The sequence below is a fragment of the Oncorhynchus mykiss genome, chromosome 4 (genome assembly GCF_057628025.1).
Source record: "Oncorhynchus mykiss isolate SJ-2025 chromosome 4, ASM5762802v1, whole genome shotgun sequence".
NCBI classification, from domain to species: domain Eukaryota; kingdom Metazoa; phylum Chordata; class Actinopteri; order Salmoniformes; family Salmonidae; genus Oncorhynchus; species Oncorhynchus mykiss.
Window position 1 is genome coordinate 29,408,413 of NC_143025.1, and position 21,878 is coordinate 29,430,290.

Sequence of the window (21,878 nt, forward strand, 5' to 3'; positions counted from 1 at the left end):
ACCTCCGTCTACCATAGGGATTATTATTGTTGCGGGCGTCCATAACAATCTAACAGTATTACAAAGAAGGGTTGTCCGCTAGGGGTTTCAAATACAGTAGCCAAATCAGGATGAATTATCGACAAAATGTAAATTGTTTCATGAATTGAATAAATAATATCACAGGCAGTATTGTTAAACATATTTTGAGTATGTGTGAAACAGACTATCTGTTACATATTGACTGACATCCCATCACGCCCTCCCGCCTCGGTGAAGTAGCTTCGGTGTCTTCCATAGAATCAATCTAATTCATCATGGGGTTCGGAATCGGATACGGCAGCTTGAGTTTGTTACTCCCGTCGGTCTTTCCCAAACCGTGAATTTCCCGGTTTAGATACATGCTCTCTTGGACTAGGACAGTGCAGAATAAAATGTCGTGTAAAGATTTTCTCTCCGTAGAGCAGAATAGAGGGTGAAAACTATATTACCCGCCAAATAGGCTATTTCCCAAATCGCTCACTCGCTATCCAAGTCGGAGAGAGAAATTGTTTGGAGAGGAGAGGTGGAAGAGGCCCGACTTTGAGGTAAGATTTATGTTTTCAAGGGCGATTGTTTTTCTAACTTCAAACACATACACAAAATGGTAGGTGATTCAATGGTATTATTGAATCATTTGTATTGGTTTACACACTAATAACTAGTAATCACACAGCTACAGCTAACTTTAAAATCCCTCCCTCGTTTTGACACTGTTGTTTCTCAACAAACTAACCTAGTTAGCCAGACAAGTAGCCAACAAGCTAACCTCGGATATCATACATAATCATATGGGACGCACTTAACTTTTTTCTTATGACCGACACTTAGCTAGTTGTGCCTTTAACTAATGTGTCTCTTTCTTTTTCGTACTGTGTGACATTGTAGCAAAGTTACGCAATAAATTGATGATTTTCTAAAAGTCATTTGTTGTGAACGTTATTTTCATAACGTAACCATTCTGCTCCCAAATCTTGCGTTCTACGAAGTGGTCGTATTGTGTCGCACAAGGTCGTTATATTTCTTCCAAATGTACCTATGTAGTTTGTTACAGTCAGGTATTATGGTCATCAAGCACTTTATTATAACATTCATTGGCACAGATACGCTTTCCTCCCGGTTAGTTCTGGACACAGAAATGCACACAAGTTTTGAGTTTTGCGCGGTTGTATTGAAATGTAATCGCACCGCTAGAACGTGTCAACATCTCTCGCCAGGGTTTCAAATGGTCTTTAATCTAATAATGTACGTCTGTGAATTAAATTACATAATCCCAAATTAAGATTTTATGTTGCATTCTCCAGTCAACAAACGGTAAATGTTCTGTTGGAAAAATTATTTTATCAGGTAGGATTGACTGGTATAAATGGGGACAATGCGATCGAACGTATCTGTGCCACTTTAGAAGACGAGGTGAAGGCATTCTCTGTGCCTATTACCTTTGGATGTGACTGGCATGATGACAGAGAACTACGGAATATAACAGTCTTGACCTTTGCTACATTCCGTACATGATAGTAGCAATACCTAGCATAATAGCATCCCGTTATAAGCAGGAATCAGACTGTTGCCATGTAATCTTTTTATATGTGTAATAACAAAGGATTTACCCCCATACTACAGCTGCTGCAGGCGCTATGGCCATAGCTGCGGCATGGGAGTGACGTGACATTCAGGACGGAAATGGCTTCCTAAACACAACCCCCAACCAACACTACCGTCATGCTTGTCCCACTAAAGTAGAAACACAGCTCAGAGGTGGAGGCAGAAAGCATGGATGAATCAGTGCTGTTGGACTTGCTGGAATGCCCAGTGTGTTTGGAGCGGCTGGATGCCACAGCCAAGGTCCTCCCTTGCCAGCACACCTTCTGCAGGCGCTGCCTTCAGGGCATCCTGAGCTCCCGGGCAGAGCTGCGATGCCCAGAGTGCCGTACGCTGGTGGAGTGTGCTGTGGACGAGCTGCCCAGTAATATCCTCCTGGTTCGGCTGTTGGACGGCATCAAACAGAGACCCCGCAGGGCGGGCCCTGTAGCTGGAGTCTGCACCAACGGCACAGCTGGAGTCAGGATGCAGGGCAGCGGGCCCAGAGACTCAGGCACTCCAGGAGCACAGCCCCAGAGAGGCCAGGCAAAGAGCACCCCAGTGAGGGTAAGTAGTCCACATTCAGGGGGTTGTTAAATATGGATGAGTGATCATGTATGTGGTTTCTCATAGTTTGAGCCAGGGCTGAAACAAATCAGAGCAAATCTGCAGGGATTAAATAGCAGCATGTTGGCTCTAATCTTTGGCCCAGATGAACAGTTATCATAGTGATCCTACAGCTGGCCAGCTGACTAACAGCCCAGTGCTGAATACAACAGGGACTACTGAGCAGATGACAGTTGAGCCAACAAATGTTTCCGTTCTCCTGGCTGCTAAGTACAATGGTGTCATAAGGTTCATATTGAACTGTTGTTGAACCAGTCGTTTGATTGGAACATATGTGTGTCAGGTCCATGTTGTAGTGAGGGTTTTGGAATGAAGGTGAGGCAGGTGTTTGTTTGCTTAACAAGTCACATAAGTTGCATGGACTCACTCTGTGTGAATGTTTTATATATTTTATGACTACCTCATCTCTGTACCCCACACATACAGTGCCTTGCGAAAGTATTCGGCCCCCTTGAACTTTGCGACCTTTTGCCACATTTCAGGCTTCAAACATAAAGATATAAAACTGTATTTTTTTGTGAAGAATCAACAACAAGTGGGACACAATCATGAAGTGGAACGACATTGATTGGATATTTCAAACTTTTTTAACAAATCAAAAACTGAAAAATTGGGCGTGCAAAATTATTCAGACCCCTTAAGTTAATACTTTGTAGCGCCACCTTTTGCTGCGATTACAGCTGTAAGTCGCTTGGGGTATGTCTCTATCAGTTTTGCACATCGAGAGACTGACATTTTTTCCCATTCCTCCTTGCAAAACAGCTCGAGCTCAGTGAGGTTGGATGGAGAGCATTTGTGAACAGCAGTTTTCAGTTCTTTCCACAGATTCTCGATTGGATTCAGGTCTGGACTTTGACTTGGCCATTCTAACACCTGGATATGTTTATTTTTGAACCATTCCATTGTAGATTTTGCTTTATGTTTTGGATCATTGTCTTGTTGGAAGACAAATCTCCGTCCCAGTCTCAGGTCTTTTGCAGACTCCATCAGGTTTTCTTCCAGAATGGTCCTGTATTTGGCTCCATCCATCTTCCCATCAATTTTAACCATCTTCCCTGTCCCTGCTGAAGAAAAGCAGGCCCAAACCATGATGTTGCCACCACCATGTTTGACAGTGGGGATGGTGTGTTCAAGGTGATGAGCTGTGTTGCTTTTACACCAAACATTGCATTGTTGCAAAAAAGTTAAATTTTGGTTTCATCTGACCAGAGCACCTTCTTCCACATGTTTGGTGTGTCTCCCAGGTGGCTTGTGGCAAACTTTAAACAACACTTTTTATGGATATCTTTAAGAAATGTCTTTCTTCTTGCCACTCTTCCATAAAGGCCAGATTTGTGCAATATACGACTGATTGTTCTCCTATGGACAGAGTCTCCCACCTCAGCTGTAGATCTCTGCAGTTCATCCAGAGTGATCATGGGCCTCTTGGCTGCATCTCTGATCAGTCTTCTCCTTGTATGAGCTGAAAGTTTAGAGGGACGGCCAGGTCTTGGTAGATTTGCAGTGGTCTGATACTCCTTCCATTTCAATATTATCGCTTGCACAGTGCTCCTTGGGATGTTTAAAGCTTGGGAAATCTTTTTGTATCCAAATCTGGCTTTAAACTTCTTCACAACAGTATCTCGGACCTGCCTGGTGTGTTCCTTGTTCTTCATGATGCTCTCTGCGCTTTTAACGGACCTCTGAGACTATCACAGTGCAGGTGCATTTATACGGTGACTTAATTACACACAGGTGGATTGTATTTATCATCATTAGTCATTTAGGTCAACATTGGATCATTCAGAGATCCTCACTGAACTTCTGGAGAGAGTTTGCTGCACTGAAAGTAAATTTTGCACGCCCAATTTTTCAGTTTTTGATTTGTTAAAAAAGTTTGAAATATCCAATAAATGTTGTTCCACTTCATGATTGTGTCCCACTTGTTGTTGATTCTTCACAAAAAAATACAGTTTTATATCTTTATGTTTGAAGCCTGAAATGTGGCAAAAGGTCGCAAAGTTCAAGGGGGCCGAATACTTTCGCAAGGCACTGTACAATTCTCTGTAAGGTCCTTCAGTCGAGTAGTGCATTTCAAACACCGATTCAACCACATAGAACAGGTAGGTTTTCCAATGCCTTGCATAGAAGGGCACCTATTGGTAGATGGGTAAAGAAAAAGGCAAACATTGAATATCCCTTTGAGAATATCCCTTTAATTACACTTTGGATGGTGTGTCAAACCCAGTCACTACAAAGATGCAGGCATCCTTCCTATCTCAGTTGCCAGAGAGGAAGAAAACTGCCCAGGGATTTCACCTCGAGGCCAATGGTGTCTTTTTAAAACAGTCACATAGTTTAATGGCTGTGATAGGAGAACTGATGATGGGTCAACACCATTATAGTTACTCTAGAATACTGACCTAATTGACAGGAATAAGAAGCCTCTATAGTTACTTTTTGTTCTGATTACAGTGTTATGTTTGGGGTAATCCTAACACACTACATTATTGAGTACCACTCCTCATATTTGCAAGCATAGTGGTGGCTGCATCATGTTATGGGTATGCTTTTAATCATTAAGGACTGGGGGAATGTTTTTTCAGGATACAAAATAACCGTAATGGAGCTATGCGCAGGCAAAATCCTAGAGGAAAACCTGGTTCAGTCTGCATTCCCCCAGACACTGGGAGAGGAATTTGCATTTCAGCATAAAATAACCTAAAAAAACAAGGCCAAATCTACACTAGAGTTGCTTACCAAGAAGACAGTGAATGTTCATGAGTGGCCGAGTTATTGTTATTATTGTTATTGTTTTCACTTAAATCTATACTGACCCAAAATATAAACGCAACATGCAACAATTTCAAAGATTTTACTTAGTTACAGTTCATATAAGGAAATTGGTCAATTGAAATGCATTTAATTAGGCCATAATCTATAGATTATTGGTCACAGATACCTTTTAAAAATAAAATATAAAGTACGGGCATGGGTCAGAAAACCAGTCAGTCTCTGGTGTGACACGTCTCCTTCGTGTAGTTGGCTGTTGATTGTGGAATTTTGTCCCACTCTTTAATGGCTATACAAAGTTGCTGGGTATTGGCGGGAACTGGAACATGCTGTTGTACTTGTCGATCCAGAGCATCCCAAACATGGAATGTTTGGGACATTTTCATCTTCCAGGAATTGTGTACATGAAACATTAGGTGATGGTGGTGGATGAATGGCATGACAATGGGCCTCAGGATCTCTTCACAGTATCGCTGTGCATTCAAATAGCCACTGATAAAAAAGCAATTGTGTTTGTTGTCCTTAGCTTATGCCTGCCCATACCATAACTCCACTGCACCATGGGGCACTCTGTTCACACCGTTGACATCAGCAAGCCGCTCGCCCACACAACGCTATACACGTGGTCTGCGATTGTGAGGCCAGTTGGACGTACTGCCAAATGCTCTAAAACAATGTTGTAGGCGGCTTATGGTAGATAAATTAACATTAAATTCTTTGGCAACTGCTCTAGTGGTCATTTCTGCAGTCAGTATGCCAATTGCACTCTCTCAACTTGAGACATCTGTGGCATTGTTGTATTGCTGTTTATTTATTACTAAGTAATTCACAGAAATACATAAACAAACAAACAAACAAACAAACAAGGTAAATGTAATGATAGGAAAATGCGCCCTAGTGGGCTAAACCGGCATGGCGGCTTGTTTGACAAAAAGGGGAAGTGGGGGTCGACTAAGAAGTCACTACAAAGTGATAACTATAACAATTGAAATGCTAATCCTTTGCACATGAACGCTCACTCATTCGGGAACAATTGCAATATATATATATAGATATATATATATATCTATATATATATATATATATCGCTGGTGAAAAGTTTTTTTTTTTTTGTAGAATTGTCCGTCTCTCTCCCTCTCTTTCTCGGTTGTGGTTAGAGGGGATTGTTCAGAGTGACATTCGTTATAGAATGGATTTTTCGGTGGTTGTCGTTCTTTGCGTTCAATGATGCTGAATTCCTAGCTGCAGACTAGTATCAAAGACTTGTTCTTATTCTGTCAGTATCGATAGTCTAAAAGTTTAACCACGTGGTATGGTTAAAAGATTCAGCAATGGTCTACAACCTTTGTTCCCCTCCTAATGGAGAAAAACATGGTCTGCAACCTTGAGCCATCTCGTAATTGAGGTAAGCTCGGTCTGCTGATCGAAAACCCAAGTGGGTTTTTATTCGGGAGGCCCGAAGAGGGCTGTCCCAGGATGTCTGACCCTAACTGGCTCAGGGGCGGTCCTCTGATTTAGTTCAAATCAAAAGGGAATTGTATTTTTCTTCATTAAACAGTCCATAATCATATTACACAATTATACAAACAGTATCATCCTCACTCATTCATCTTATACAACAATTAGATGTAAACCTATTAGGCTATTATATAAACAGTGTTATGGTAATGTGGCCACACCGTCTCCCATGAGCTTCCCCAAGTTGTGACAAACGAACCAGTTTGTAGCTGGATTCTTCACCGATCTTTTACACTTTCTCCGGAACATGAAATTTGTTCGTACCTCAAGTTCTGTGAGGTGGAAGGATTTCCTTTGTCCTCTATGAAAGTTTACGCTCTCTCTACTATGTGTCCATGAGGAGATTCTCAGGAATTTACGACGTCTCTCTGACCACAGCAACCTAGTTGAAGGAGGAAAGGGAGTGGCAGGGGGATGGGCTTGCTATACTCAAAGAGGCCAACGTCATGACACAGGTGTGGAAAGGTCTTAGGAACTTACCCAGAGAAACTCACAGCTGTAATCGCCGCCGAAGGTGCTTCTACAAAGTATTGACTCGGGTGTGAATACAAATATAAATATATTATATATTTATATATAAATATAAATGAGATACATTTGCAAAAGTTTTTACTTTGTCATTATGGGGTGTTGTGTGTAGATGGGTGAGAAAGAAATGTATTTTAATTTTGAATTCAGGCTGTAACACAACAATATGTGGAATAAGTCAAGGGGTATGAATACTTTCTGAAGGCACTGTAGTTGTCATGGCATGGCTTTCTCCCCCCGCCAACAAAAACTAGGATTCTTTTCTTTTTAAATGGAATAATCTGGTAAAATGTTAAGGACCATGTTACTGGCAAGGCATTCTGTCACTCATGTCATATGAAATGGCCTACCAGTGATGCAACATAAGATTACTGCATGTACTGTAACAGACAATCTGTCATGTTTAGCCTAGGTATTGTATGAGCTGGCTTCACTCAGTATTTAGGTATTGGCAAGTTGTGTTTGGTGTATTGTACCTCATTCAATAATACTCCAGGAAGAAGCTGGGTCAATGGACAGGTTGTATTTGGTCAGTGGAATGTTGTGTTACTGTGTCTGTTTTAACCGTTCAGGTATAGAGATCCATTCTCCTCTGGGTGAAACTACCTAATGCTGGTTGAGCTGCCTCATTTACTGTAGTATCACTTCAAAAGTCAGCCCATTTCAAGCTGGGCCTGTTGGAACTTCCCTCTATTCTGAAAAGCCTGTTTATTGGAGATAAGAGCTAGTCATACTTGTGACTGCTCCATTATATGGTCCTTTTGAGGTTTATATGATCCCCTCAGTAAGGGGATGGAACTCGCAATGCCCTGAGCTATCATGTTTAGTCTAAACAACCGCGTGACACATGAACGCACGCACACCCACACACTACACAATACTGGGAAATTATCCAGACTCCTTCGCCTTTTCCACATTTTGTAAGGTTATAGCCTTATTCTAAAATGGATTTCAATTTGTAATAGCAAAGTAAAAACAGGTTCTTTCAAATGTTTGCTAATACTTTATTACGTAAGTATTCAGACCCTTTACTCAGTATTTTGTTGAAGCGATTACAGCCTCAAGTCTTCTTGGGTATGACGCTACAAGCTTGACAAACCTGTATTTGGGGAGTTTCTCCCATTCTTCTCTGCAGATCCTCTCAAGCTCTGTCAGGTTGGATGGGGAGTGTTGCTGCACAGCTATTTTCAGGTCTCTCCAGGGCTGTTTAAGTTGGGGCTTTGGTTGGACCACTTAAGGACATTGAGACTTGTCCTGAAGCCACACCTGCATTGTCTTGGCTGTGTGCTTAGGGTTTTTGTCCTGTTGGAAGGTGAACGTTCGCCCCAGTCTGAGGTCCTGAGAGCTCTGGAGCAGGTTCTCATCAAGGATCTCTCTGTACTTTTCTCTGTTCATCTTTGCCTCAATCCTGACTAGTCTCCCAGTCCCTACCGCTGCAAGACATCCCCACAGCATAATTCTGCCACCACCATGCTTCACAATAGGGATGGTGCCAGGCTTCCTCCAGACATGACCCTTGGCATTCAGGCCAAAGAGTTCAATCTTGGTTTCATCAGACCAGAGAATCTTGTTTCTCATGGTCTGAGAGTCTTTAGGTGCCTTTTGGCAAACTCCAATTGGGCTGTCATGTACCTTTTTCTGAGTGGCTTCTGTCTGGCCAGTCTACCATAAAGGCCTGATTGGTGGAGTGTTGCAGAGATGGTTGTCCTTCTGGAAGGTTCTCCCATCTCCACAGGCGAACTCTGGAGCTCTGTCAACGTGACCATCGGGTTCTTGGTCACCTCCCTGACCAAGGCCCTTCTCCCCCTACTGCTTTCTTTGGCTGGGCGGCCAGCTCTATGAAGAGTCTTGGTGGTTCCAATCTTCCTATATTTTAAGAATGATGGAGGCCACTCTGTTCTTGGACATTCAATGCTGCAGACATTTGTTGGTACCCTTCCCCGGATCTGTGCCTCGACACATTCCTGTCTCGGAGCTCTACGGACAATTCCTTTGACCTCATGGCTTGGTTTTTGCTCTGAAATGCACTGTCAACTGTGGGACCTTTATATAGACAGGTGTGTGCCTTTCCAAATCATGTCCAATCAATTGAATTTGTATGAAGTTGTAGAAACATCTCAAGGATGATCAATGGAAACAGGATGCACCTGAGCTCAATTTCAAGTCTAATAGCAAATTGTCTGAATATTTATATAAATAAGGTATTTCTGTTTTGCTTTGTCATTATGGGGTATTGTGTGTAGATTGCTGAGGATTTTTTATTTAATCAATTTTAGAATAAGGCTGTAGTGAAAAAAAGTGTGAAAAGTCTAGGTCTGAATACTTTCCCGAAGGCAATGTGCGCATTACCAAGTGTCTTCAAAGCACTTTCAAGCATCATTTCCCTGCATTTCTCTGCTGTAGCATGTTGTCTTTGTGAAGTCTGTTCTGCTCCCTCCCAAGGCATCTTACTGTAGAGAGAGAGAGAGAGCTGAATGGGAGAGGGGAGGGTAATGCAGGTGGAATATGTCAAAACATGAAAGGCAGAGATCAAAGCCTGGCTGGGTGCTAGAACAGTTATATCCCTCCCTCCCTGCCCAGTGAGTCAAGGAGTGCTGGTCGACTCCTCAGGGACCCTTCGCCTCGCTGCCCCCACTTGGTTCTCCTCATATTGAACTCAGTCCTCCACGACACCACACGGACTCCCTCGCTCCCTCTCTCCTATTGGACTCAGTCCTCCACGACACCACAGTGACTCCCTCGCTCCCTCTCTCCTATTGAACTCAGTCCTCCACGACACCACAGTGACTCCCTCGCTCCCTCTCTTCTATTGGACTCAGTCCTCCACGACACCACACTGACTCCCTCTCTCCTATTGGACTCGGTCCTCCACGACACCACACTGACTCCCTATCTCCTATTGGACTCGGTCCTCCACCACACCACACTGACTCCCTCTCTCCTATTGGACTCGGTCCTCCACCACACCACACTGACTCCCTCTCTCCTATTGGACTCGGTCCTCCACCACACCACACTGACTCCCTCTCTCCTATTGGACTCGGTCCTCCACCACACCACACTGACTCCCTCTCTCCTATTGGACTCGGTCCTCCACCACACCACACTGACTCCCTCTCTCCTATTGGACTCGGTCCTCCACCACACCACACTGACTCCCTCTCTCCTATTGGACTCGGTCCTCCACCACACCACACTGACTCCCTCTCTCCTATTGGACTCGGTCCTCCACCACACCACACTGACTCCCTCTCTCTTATTGGACTCGGTCCTCCACGACACCACAGTGACTCCCTCGCTCCCTCTCTTCTATTGGACTCAGTCCTCCACCACACCACACTGACTCCCTCTCTCCTATTGGACTCGGTCTCTCCTTCAGTTGTTGTTGTGAGTTTCTCATTCTTTGATCTGGCCCCTTCAGCTTGGTGCTCCTGTACAGCCCTGCCTGCCCCTTTAATTCTTATCTGGCCCAGAGAATGGACCTGAGGGGAGAGGGGGCGGAGCCTGACCGACAGATGCATAACAGGGATTTGTTTCTGCTCTCCTCTGATCTGACTGACATGGGTGTCAGGAGGGACTTGGGGAGAGGGGGCTGTGTTTTTTTGGGAGGGGGGGCGGGGTGCTGCCAGTGGCAGACAAAGGGTAAGGAAGGAATGCTATGGGAAAGGTGTTAATTGTAAAAGGGTCAATGGTCCCTCCCCTTCCTTGACCCTGGCCTGTCACAATGTAACAGAAGTCACCAGTGGTGTGACACCGTTGCCCTGGCATGTCTCTGAATAATGGGGAATAAAGGAGCGGAGCAGGCAGCCTCAGGGAAAGGCTGTGTGACTGTGGAGGGGACCTCATCACTGATGAGTCAGGTTAGCTCTATGGCTCTCCGATTACTGGGATGTTTTGTCCTCCTGGCTTTGTTGTTGAGTCATACTAGAACAACACAGTAGTTTTCCATCCTCCCACAGGTTTGGATGAGATGATCATTATCATGTGATGTGGGTAAAAGCCGTTGTAAGTGGAAGTTGGGTCAGGCTCAGGGGTCATGGCTGTGTGGGGTCGGAGCCAGCAGAGGCGGATGAAAATAACCTGCTCATTAACACAGAGGGGGAGAGGTCCCTCCCCCTGGATGTCTTTCATTTGCATTTTAGTCTTAGATAAATTGTTAATCTACTGAAAGCTCAGGCTTGTTTTAAAACAGAATATTTTGTCAGCAATGGATTGCTATAGATGTGTGGACGATTGGCCAAGTGTCTTCAAACTGAAAACTGATTTAGTTGAATGAATCAGTGTACCTGGATCTGAAATGATTCCACAGCTGGTGTCATTATCACATTGCCACTTTTGAAGGGACGTTTCACACGCGTGTGAAACCCAGCGTGTACAATTTGTAGAGCAGGTTATCTGACATCCTGCTCGACGACAAATGTTGATTTAACGACGCCGGAGGAGTTGCGTGAGCTGGACCTCCTGTCGTGTGGGCACGCTAGCGTGTGTGCGTTGAGGGGAGAGATTCAGCAGTATCCTCTCCTGTCTAGCTGAAGCTCGGGGCTAGAATTAGGCCATTGTTTCCTCTGTAGTAATGATGCGTTAGTAGAACTCATGGCTGCTTCCCTCTCTTTCCAGGGCTGTTAATTGCCGGGGACCTATTATCACGATAGTTAGGTGCCGATACGATATCTATTACGATTCTCACAATTCTACTGTATTGCCATTCTCTATTGCGATTTGATGTTCCAAACATATTGCTCACCATATGTCTGCTGCAGAGAGACGAGGGAGCCATGAGTGAACGAGTTTTGATCAGTCAGGGAAATAAGTGCTTTTTATCTTTTTGTTTGTACCTGTGTTTTTTAATAGTGAGGAATAATGTTGTTTACCGCTCTGTCCTGGTATAAGTGTCTCATTCAATTCCAGTGCTCCTCCTTGCGTCTGAGTCCCGCTGCTGTTGGCCCTCTTTGATGACGTCATGTTGTTGTTGGCGGTGTTCTCTGCTGGCTGTCTGGCTCACTTCGGCCTGTGTGATGGAACCACCTCATTACACCCTCACTCTGCCCACACACTGGCAAACACATACTTACACCTCCTCTGGGAACAGATGAACATGCCCTATACTTTTCCCTCTGTCTTTCTCTCTCCTTCCTTCTCACTTCTCTCACATTGCCTATCTCTCTTCTCCTCTGTATTTCCCAAGGCAGTCCAGAGGGAGCAGGTAGTATTATTGTCTGAGGTTTTGATTATCCACCTAATGTCCTTTGTGAAATCATCACCTCTTCTTTCACGTCCCTGGGGTGCCCATCCTTTCTGCTAAGTGGCGTCTTCTGCCCCCCCCCCCCCCCCGCCCCTTCTCCCTCTCCTCGTGGTTGTAGCCTGTCTCTCTCCATGTTAAAGGGTTCATGGGTTTAGACTGTGATTGATTGGCCAGTGAGACAGCACTGCTCACATTCTGGAACTAGCAAACACTTCACTGTATATGTATGCTCGGAATCTGGGCATTATGTCTGGGTGTACATGTTGCCCATGCTGGCTATGCTATGGGAATGACTGTCCCTCTCAGGGGTTTGCATCATTCAAAGAATGTTTTCAGCTCAGAAATGTAAGGTGTATATAGGTCTGTCTCCCCAGACAGAACGGTGTGTCTGTGTTAATGTATGTCTGATCTGTTTATCTGCCTCCCCAGACAGACCTGAGAAGCTGTGCGTGTGTTCAGACAGAGCTTAGTGTGTGTGTATGGAATGCCACAGGTGGTCAACATCTCTGTTTTCTTAAACACTGGGCCTGTCTGGTCTCGTCCAAACAGCAAGCTCACACACATAGCTTCTTGTTGTTCGTGTGTGTGGTTTTCTGTGTCGGTCTAGTGAAGTTTGGTAGCTGTTTGATCTTTAGGTTATGCTATGGTATGATATACGGTGGCTGTTCATTAATTAGGCTTTAGCAGTGTGTGTTGAGAATCAGGCAGGCGGGCGGGGAGGGGGGAAGGGAGGCAGGCAGGAGGCGGGAGGGGGGCCGGGAGGCAGACGGGCAGAATGGGAGGCGGGGGGGAGGCAGACGGGCAGAATGGGAGGCGGGAGGGGGGGCGGGGAGGCAGACGGGCAGAATGGGAGGCGGGAGGGGGGGCGGGGAGGCAGACGGGCAGAATGGGAGGCGGGAGGGGGGGCGGGGAGGCAGACAAGCAGATGGAGGCCCCCAGGGCAGAGTCACCTGCAGCAGCTGTTGCCCCCAGGGCAGAGTCACCTGCAGCATCTGCCTCCTGTCCTGACAGACTGACACTCTCATATTTATGGGGGGGATGAGTCGGCCATCTTTACTTTCATCACGTATTCCAATGTAATGTAAGGCTTAAAGGGACATTTTTCTTCTAATCATTGGCGTTACTAAAACAACTGTGTAATTTTAGACTGTAATCAGTTCCAATTCAGTGTGTGTGTTTGTTCTGTTGTCTGTGAAGGTGTGGTAGGAATGTTGGTCCCTGTGTAAGCACTAGACTCTGGGTGGCCTAAACTCAGCATTCGCCAACCCCAGACCCCCCTCCACATGCGCCCCATATCCCCAACAGCTCTGTCAGCATGAGGTTGGGGGGGGGGGTTGGTTGTCTGACCTCTATTTTAATGCAGTGCTGACACACACCTGTGATGACCAACCAAACTCTCTTGTCCATCTACTGGGTCTCCAGAGTGACTGTGTGTGGTCCAGCCACAGAGACTTCCTGATTTTTATATACTAACAAACTCATGGCACAAGTGTCTCAAACACACAACAGCAGGCACCTGGCTATGCAGCCTTTGGTTGATCATAGGGTTGCAAAGTTCCAGGAACTTTCAAGAAATTCCCGGTTGGAGGATTCCCGTCTTCCTGGTTTATTCCCTCTTGATTCTGGGAATTGGAGTTGGGCGGTATCTAGATTTTCATACCATTTCTGTACCATACCAGGGTATACGGTATTACCGGAAGTGCCCACGAGGGGCGCTATATATATATATATATATATATATCTCTCTCTCTCTAGTCTGGGTACCAGTCTTAGCTAACATTCCGCTCCTTGCCACCCAATCTCATTGCCAGGTTTTGTGATTGGGATTTGCAGCATGTGAGCTAGCAGCTTTGGGCAGACTGGTTTCGTCTGGACAAACAAACGGTTGCTGAGCAACGGGATACCAACGTGTGATATAATTCATTTTTGAAGATGGCAGAAAGGCCTGTCTTTGGCAATATCAAATCAAAGTTTGTCACGTGCGCCAAATACTTACAGTGAAATGCTTACTTACAGGCTCTAACCAATGGTGCGGGAAAAAGTGTGTGTAGGTAAGTAAAGAAATAAAACAACAGTAAAAAGACATTTGAAAATAACAGTAGCAAGGCTATATATATATATATATATATATATTACCTGTTAGTCAGGCTTATTGCGGTAGTATGTACATGTAGGTATCGTTAATGTGACTATGCATATATGATGAACAGAGAGTAGCATAAGCGTAAAAAGAGGGGGTGGTGGGACACAATGCAGACAGCCCGGTAAGCCAATGTGCGGGAGCACTTGTTGGTCGGGCCAATTTAGGTAGTATGTACTAGAGGTCGACTGATTAAGCAGATCGGCCGATTCTTTAGGACCGATTTCAAGTTTTCATAACAATTGGAAATCGGTATTTTTGGGCGCTGATTTGCCAATTTTTTTAAATGTAATTTATTTTTAAATATATATATATATTTTTTTTAATAAATGTTTTATTTAACTAGGCAAGTCATGTAAGAACACATTTTTTATTTCAATGACAACCCACCGTTCCTAGGCTAACTGCCTCGTTCAGGGGCAGAATGACAGATTTTCACCTTGTCAGCTCGGGGGATCCAATCTTGTAACCTTACAGTTAACTAGTCCAATGCAATAACGACCTGCCTCTCTCTCCGTTGCACTCCACAAGGAGACTGCCTGTTATGCGAATGCAGAAGGGCCAAGGTAAGTTGCTAGCTAGCATTAAACTTATCTTTAAAAAAAACAATCAATCATAATCACCAGTTAACTACACATGGTTGATGATATTACTAGATATTATCTAGCGTGTCCTGCGTTGCATATAATCTGACTGAGCATACAAGTATCTGACTGAGCGGTGGTAGGCAGAAGCAGGCATGTAAACATTCATTCAAACAGCACTTTTGTGCGTTTTCCAGCAGCTCTTTGTTGTGCGTCAAGCATTGCGCTGTTTATGACTTCAAGCCTATCAACTCCCCAGATGAGGCTGGTGTAACCCAAGTGAAATGGCTGGCTAGTTAGCGCGCGCTAATAGCGTTTCAAACGTCACTCGCTCTGAGCCTTCTAGTAGTTGTTCCCCTTGCTCTGCATGGGTAACACTGCTTCGATGGTGGCTGTTGTCGTTGTGTTGCTGGTTCAAGCCCAGGGAGGAGCGAGGAGAGGGACAGAAGCTATACTGTTACACTGGCAATACTATAGTGCCTATAAGAACATCCAATAGGCAAAGGTTAATGAAATACAAATGGTATAGAGGAAAATAGTCCTATAATTACAACCTAAAACTTCTTACCTGGGAATATTGAAGACTTATGTTAAAAGGAACCACCAGCTTTCATATGTTCTCATGTTCTGAGCAAGGAACTTAAACGTTAGCTTTCTTACAAGACACATATTGCACTTTTACTTTCTTCTCCAACACTTTGTTTTTGCATTATATAAACCAAATTGAACATGTTCCGTTATTTATTTGAGACTAAATGTATTTTATTTATGTATTATACTAAGTAAAAATTAGTGTTCATTCAGTATTGTTGCAATTGTCATTATTCCAAATATGATCATGTTTCATTATTTATTTGAGGCTAAATTGATTTTATTGATGTATTATATTAAGTTAAAATAAGTGTTAATTCAGTATTGTTGTAATTGTCATTATTACAAATAAATAAAAATCGGCCGATTTTAATAAAAAAAAAAAAATTAAAAAAAAATCTGTATCGTCTTTTTTGGTCCTCCAATAATCGGTATCGGCGTTGAAAAATCATAATCGGTCGACCTCTAGTATGTACATGAATGTATAGTTAAAGTGACTGCATATAAGATTCACAGAGAGTAGCAGCAGTATAAAAGAGATGCAAATAGTCCGGGTAACCATTTGGTTACCTGTTCAGGAGTCTTATGTCTTGGGGGTAAAAACTGTTCAGAAGCCTTTATGTCCTAGACTTGGCACTCCGGTACCGCTTGCCATGTGGTAGTAGAGAGAACAGTCTATGACTGGGGTGGCTGGGGTCTTTGACAATTTTTAGGGCCTTCCTCTAACATCGCCTGGTGTAGAGGTCCTGGATGGCAGGCAGCTTTGCCTCAGTGATGTACTGGGCCGTACGCACTACCCTCTGAAGTGCCTTGCAGTCGGAGGCCGAGCAATTGCCGTACCAGGCAGTGATGCAACCGGTCAGGATACAAGGAGTGGAATGTTAGCGAATGAGACTTGTACTCCGACTAGAATGTCTCTGCTGTAACCAAGAAGCTTGATATTGACATCTAGCCACTTAATTAGCAAGTTAGCAAACCAAATGCAAGCTGGAGTCCTGAGCTGGATATCATTTATTTGGCACATCTTAGATTTCTTGTAGTTAAAAGCAGTGGCATAGCTGCCCCCAACACACCCCCTCTCCGAGTATACGTTATAAATGGTATATGGTATAAATCGTCCAAGCCTACTGTGAAATCTTAAACCAGGATTAGGGAAAACCATGGACGTTATTGGAAGTTCCCGGGATTTTGTAACCCTAGTGGATCATAACCCCATATTCACCCTGAACTTTGGTTGTTTCAGTCAGTTTAATTAATGTTTGAATGTTTGAATGTCAGATGTTTGAAATCAATCACATAGTGGTGCTCCATCTCAATTCCTCTAGTCCCTCTGGCCCTGTAACTCCACAGCTTTAGCAGAGCAGCTTGACCTCTGACCTTGTGGTGTTATTGGTCTGTGATTGGTTGACCATTGGCTGGCCGTCATTTTAAGTGTCCAGTTCCCATCCCCAGGGCTGAGTCATGATTTGGTGGGAGTTTCTTTTTCATTTGATTGACCTCTGACCCATTACTCCCACTGTGGATGGTGTGTGTGCCTCACCTCTGAGGTTTTGCATACAGATGTGTGGTCCATCTTCTGAAAAGAGAGATAGGAAGGAGGTAGAGCTGGGTGATATGGCCTACAAATCATAACTAATTTTCTTTCAAACCTATGGGCGATTCACGATATCTAGACCAGTCAGCAGTAGTCGGATGAATTCAAGGCTTGTGAAGATATACCTAGGCTAAATAGAAGCCATCCACAACCATAACACCCAATAATGATGTTTTTAATCAAAATAGTCCAACCTGCTTTTCTTTTGCAATCACTGATCTCTCAAGTCTGTCTATTAAAATTAATTTTTTGTTACATTTTTTTACCAGAACCATGCATAATGCACATTCACTAATAATGACAAACTTCTTGTAGCAAGTATTGTAGAAACGTAACACCGGTCTCATTAACAATCTCTTAAGCACAAGCCTACGAGCTAGTGAGGAAGTAGGCAGGTAATCTTTATTTTTCAAGTTTAGCCAACTTGGATCTACTTGCTAGCTAACAAGGTAGAACAGTTGAATTGTTATGAACACACCCTTCTGTCCGTCTCCAACTGTTTGAACAGCGTGCTAACCTGTCCACTTTGTTCAGATGATGAAATCAAGTGGCCTACCTAATTTCTCAGAATGAGAACGAGTTTCCTATTCCTTATGTAATTGTTTTATGCTTACTGCACATTTTATAAAACAGACTAGACAGCTAGTATAACAGTCTTTGGTTAAAATGCTACTCGCAATCCCGCTGGTCGAACTGAGCATTCATTTCCCAGAATCTATGTTAATTGATACACACGTTTTAGTAGTGTCCGCTCTGCTCGCAATTTTGAATAGTTGAGACATGAAAAGGGTATCGTTAGAAAGGTTATGTTGTCCTCTATTACCGTAAAATAATGTCTCCATGTGTCCCATTCTGTTGGACCAAACCTCAAATGCAAGTAGCGTGTTGAAACCGCTTGTCAGATTCATATGTGATCTCTCACCTTTGTTGACGTGAGTGGCAGAGGGAGGGGCTTGGTGTGTGTGTAAACCATAGAGTAAGAGAGGTTTCAATTGCGCTAAAAACAGTCCAAAATAACCCTGATGTGTTTCTATGGGCTTATTTTGGACCTAAACTTGTCGCCCGCCTTTGGGACAACGACTCCCATTGTTAGGGTGGAGACGTGCATCTTGTCATTACACATCTCTGGTGTAGATGGGAAGGTGCGCACTGCACAGAAGAGTGAAAGAGACGAGACCAAAAAGACACCCGCTCGTGTAAAAAAACAACAAAAACAAACGGGATTCTTGCGATACAGGCATTTGGAATATCGAGCAAAAACATGCATTCAAATGAATTGGATTATATCGCTCAGCCCTAGAAGGAAGGCAGCCACACATGCAGGCTTCCTCTACCCCCTCCACTCACTTTTCTCTGACTCTCCTTTCAGATCCCTTTCCTTGCAAGGGAAATCAGAGCCCTGTGTTTGTTTATCTGCAGTGTGCCGATAAAGTTTCCAGTTTGTGCTATGGGGCCCAGGGGCACAGTTAATCTGCATTTGTCTCCTGAGTGACATCCCTCTCCCCATCAGAGGGGCACGGGGGAGCCAGCCAGGCACTGAGACCAGGGGATATGGTAGGGCTTGATGGATGATTATGGGTGATTATGTATATGGGCTATAACAAGGACTATAGGAATGGGATTACAGTACAGCCACCTCTTTCTCTCTCTGTTTGTCAGTGGGTGGGTGGCCATAGAAACACTTCTCTTCTGAGGGTCAGGAATCAAAGCCCTTGGTGAGAAGCACAGAGCTTAAGAGCCTGGGGAACTGTGTGGGTATGGGAGATTGTTAGAAGTGGGTATAATGGTCAGTGTATATTGTCTGTTACTGAAGCGGTGATTGAGTGATAGAGAGGGCCCTAGAAGCTGCTGCTGGTGGGAGCTCTGGGTTTCAGGTTGATGTTGGCAAAGGGGAATGTGTAATTTAGAAGGCTACTCTCTTAACCTCTGACCTGTCTCCTTTCGGCGCCTTGTCACACACACACCCACTGCAGTATGTTTTAACTTTACCAGACCGTTCCTCTGCTGGTCCCACTGGAGAGCTGACCCTTGGCCTGTCTGATACTTGTTACTGATGCCTTGTGTCTCCTAGAATAGATCGTATTTATTCACATCCAGTGCTCTGAGTATGGAGAGAGGGGATACCATTGGATACCGCTGTGAATGGAAACCAGTGGATCTCAGCTGCTCTTTATCAGCCAATTGTTGCATAATTTGATCACCTCCCACCAGTTCTCTCAGCGCATACCACTACAGTCGTATGATTCTTCGATACTGAATCTGTTTCCCACAGAGCCACAGAGATGAAACGTGTGTGTGTGTGTGTGTGGACATCCTGTATGAGGGAGACAGTGAAGGAGATATCAAGTGTTCTCACTCATGTGTGGGGCCTCTCCTGCTGACAGTGTGTGATTTTTAATTATTCAAGTTGGTTTGAATAGAAAACAGGAGCGCTGTTGAGGACCGAGGGAAGGCTCTACTTGTTGGTTATTCTGTTTCACACACACATGCTCTCTTGCTCTCTCCCGCTACCCGGACTAGAAACAATCTACCTGGGCACACCTAAGTAATGTCACACATCTTCCTCCGTGGCGGGCTGACCGACCTACTTTGGGAGCCCCGGAGACAAGGATGTCAATTTTTTTTAGTGCTGTTTGTTTATTTGGGTGACTCCCACACTGATCCAGTGGATTTGAATGTCGTCATTGTGGTGCGCTCATGGCTGATATAAAATCACACACGTCTCTCTGCTCTGTAACCATGCCGATGCAGTCAGTGCACAGTGGCGAACAGTGTTGAAGTCTGATGTCACATTCCAGGTGTATTGATATTGTGTGAGCTGGGCTCTGAGCTGCTGATAATAGCAGTGTGCATCCCTCGTTAGCTCCTACTGTATCTCACAGCCTGTCCTCTGGAGCCAGAAACACACAGCCCCTCCCTCCCATAAGCTCTTTCCTCTCTCCCAGTCCCTTCCCTTCTCACCACCAGACAGACCAGAACATAAGCCCCTGCCTGCCTGTTATTAGCCTGCCCTGACACCCTCAGTCTGATAAGCTGATGAAGTCCAGCTGCTATGCAGACGCTCTGGCCTCTGAGTTCTGTTTGTATGGGCTCTGTGAACAAACAAAACCATTTTGTTTTGCTTACGTAGCTGTGATTGGATGTGTTGCTTCAGGTGCAGAGACCCAGTCAAGGTCTTGGTAGACAGGACAGGGATCAGGTCTAGTAAGGGGGTTGCATAAGCTGGTGGAGTTCACAAAGGTCTGACTCTAATGGTCTCGCTCAGGTCTGCCAAAATATGAGGAGAAAAAGAGCGTAGAGCAGCCAGTCTGTTGTCTAGCTTCGTGGCTCGAGAGCTCCGCCAGCATTCATCTGAGGAGCAGAAATGCTAGCCGTTCGATCTAAGCTGTGGGTGTTTTGGGAGAACACTGCACACAACACACTCCCATACTGGATTACACACACAAACGTGCGCTTTCTAACAATGGTAAATGATGGACATGGCTGTGATGGTCTTTGAAAGGGGGTACAGATGCAGCATTTGTATACTGGTCCTTTGCCGCAACTGCTTTGTTTGTCCACTGTAGAGGTGTCCAAATACCAGCCAATGCAAACAACCGTTTAGCTGTCCGCTGTTTCCTTTCTGTCCCCAAAGGCTGATGCACACAGGTCTGAGGCCCGAAAGGCTAAGCTCGGGCCTAAAGGCCAGTGGTCTGAAACTGGCAGGACCAACCCACAACCTAAAGTCTTAACACTGGCCATTGGTCAAGGCCCATCAGGGCCCAATCACAGCCCATGTAATCAGTAAATTGACTGTGTACTTTCAACTCTGTTCGTGTGTTCCTCTTGTCTAAACGCTGCTAATTCAGGTCCTGCGGTGCTGCTGTCTGCTTAGCAGATGATCCAGTCCTCTTTTTTAAACAATTAACCCTCCCAGTGCCACTACCTCTGCCAAGGCCAAATCAGTCCAGACTGACTCAGCAGGACAGGAACAGCTGGCTCTGCCTCAGTGTAACTGATTGACTTGACTGGAACAAAAGCCTACCGACAACCATGCTGCACCCGCTTCCTTCTAGGAGCTGAGCTGTAGTGGAGAGTTCTGAAGAGGCTCTTAGTATTCAGCTCACACCGAGCGGCACTAGATACACCGATAACTATGACATTTCTTAAAGTAATCTCTTTGAATTTAGTCCCAATCCCACTTTATTTATTCTAAAGCCTCTGTCAGAGCTCATTCTCGATTAGGGGATTGAAGATTCCTATGTTCTCTCTTGCATTTTCCCCTGAATAGGCAGAAAAGTCATGGATAGAAACATGAGATTTTAACGCTGACTTCCCTCTGAACTCTGGTTCCAGAGTGGCCCAAAGGCTGACATCTGTGGGAGAAATGGTGAAAGAGAGGGAGGCTGAGCAGAAAACAAGCCCTTCAGAGAGGGGAGATGTGAACTTGAGAGAGGAGTTAATGTGCGGATGTTGAGCCTCTCGGGGCCACTCTTAAAGCATGCTCCTCTACTCACCAAACATAAAATCCCAGCCTCTCCTTCAGCCTAGAGCTGCACGACTCAGCCCGTTTAACATGCCTCAGCCAGAGCAAGATGGACTGGGAGAAGAGGAGAGGAAAATAGACAGATAAGTGGAGGAGTTTTGTGATTCATTGCTTTTAGTGACTGCATGGTCTTTGTGTGGCCAAACTGGCCCAGTGGA

At 44.6% G+C, this 21,878-nt stretch overlaps 1 protein-coding gene across 1 annotated transcript in view; it reads left to right on the forward strand.

Moving 5' to 3' along the window:
• The first annotated feature begins 214 nt into the window (after positions 1-214).
• The window catches only part of LOC110521651 (E3 ubiquitin-protein ligase SH3RF1), a 54,336-nt gene continuing 32,672 nt past the window's right edge, over positions 215-21,878 (forward strand). The window contains exons 1-2 of the mRNA XM_036968864.2: positions 215-566; positions 1,642-2,166. Coding sequence (XP_036824759.2) covers positions 1,792-2,166 — 375 coding nt within the window. The 5' untranslated portion in view covers positions 215-566; positions 1,642-1,791. The remainder of the gene's footprint in view (positions 567-1,641; positions 2,167-21,878) is intronic.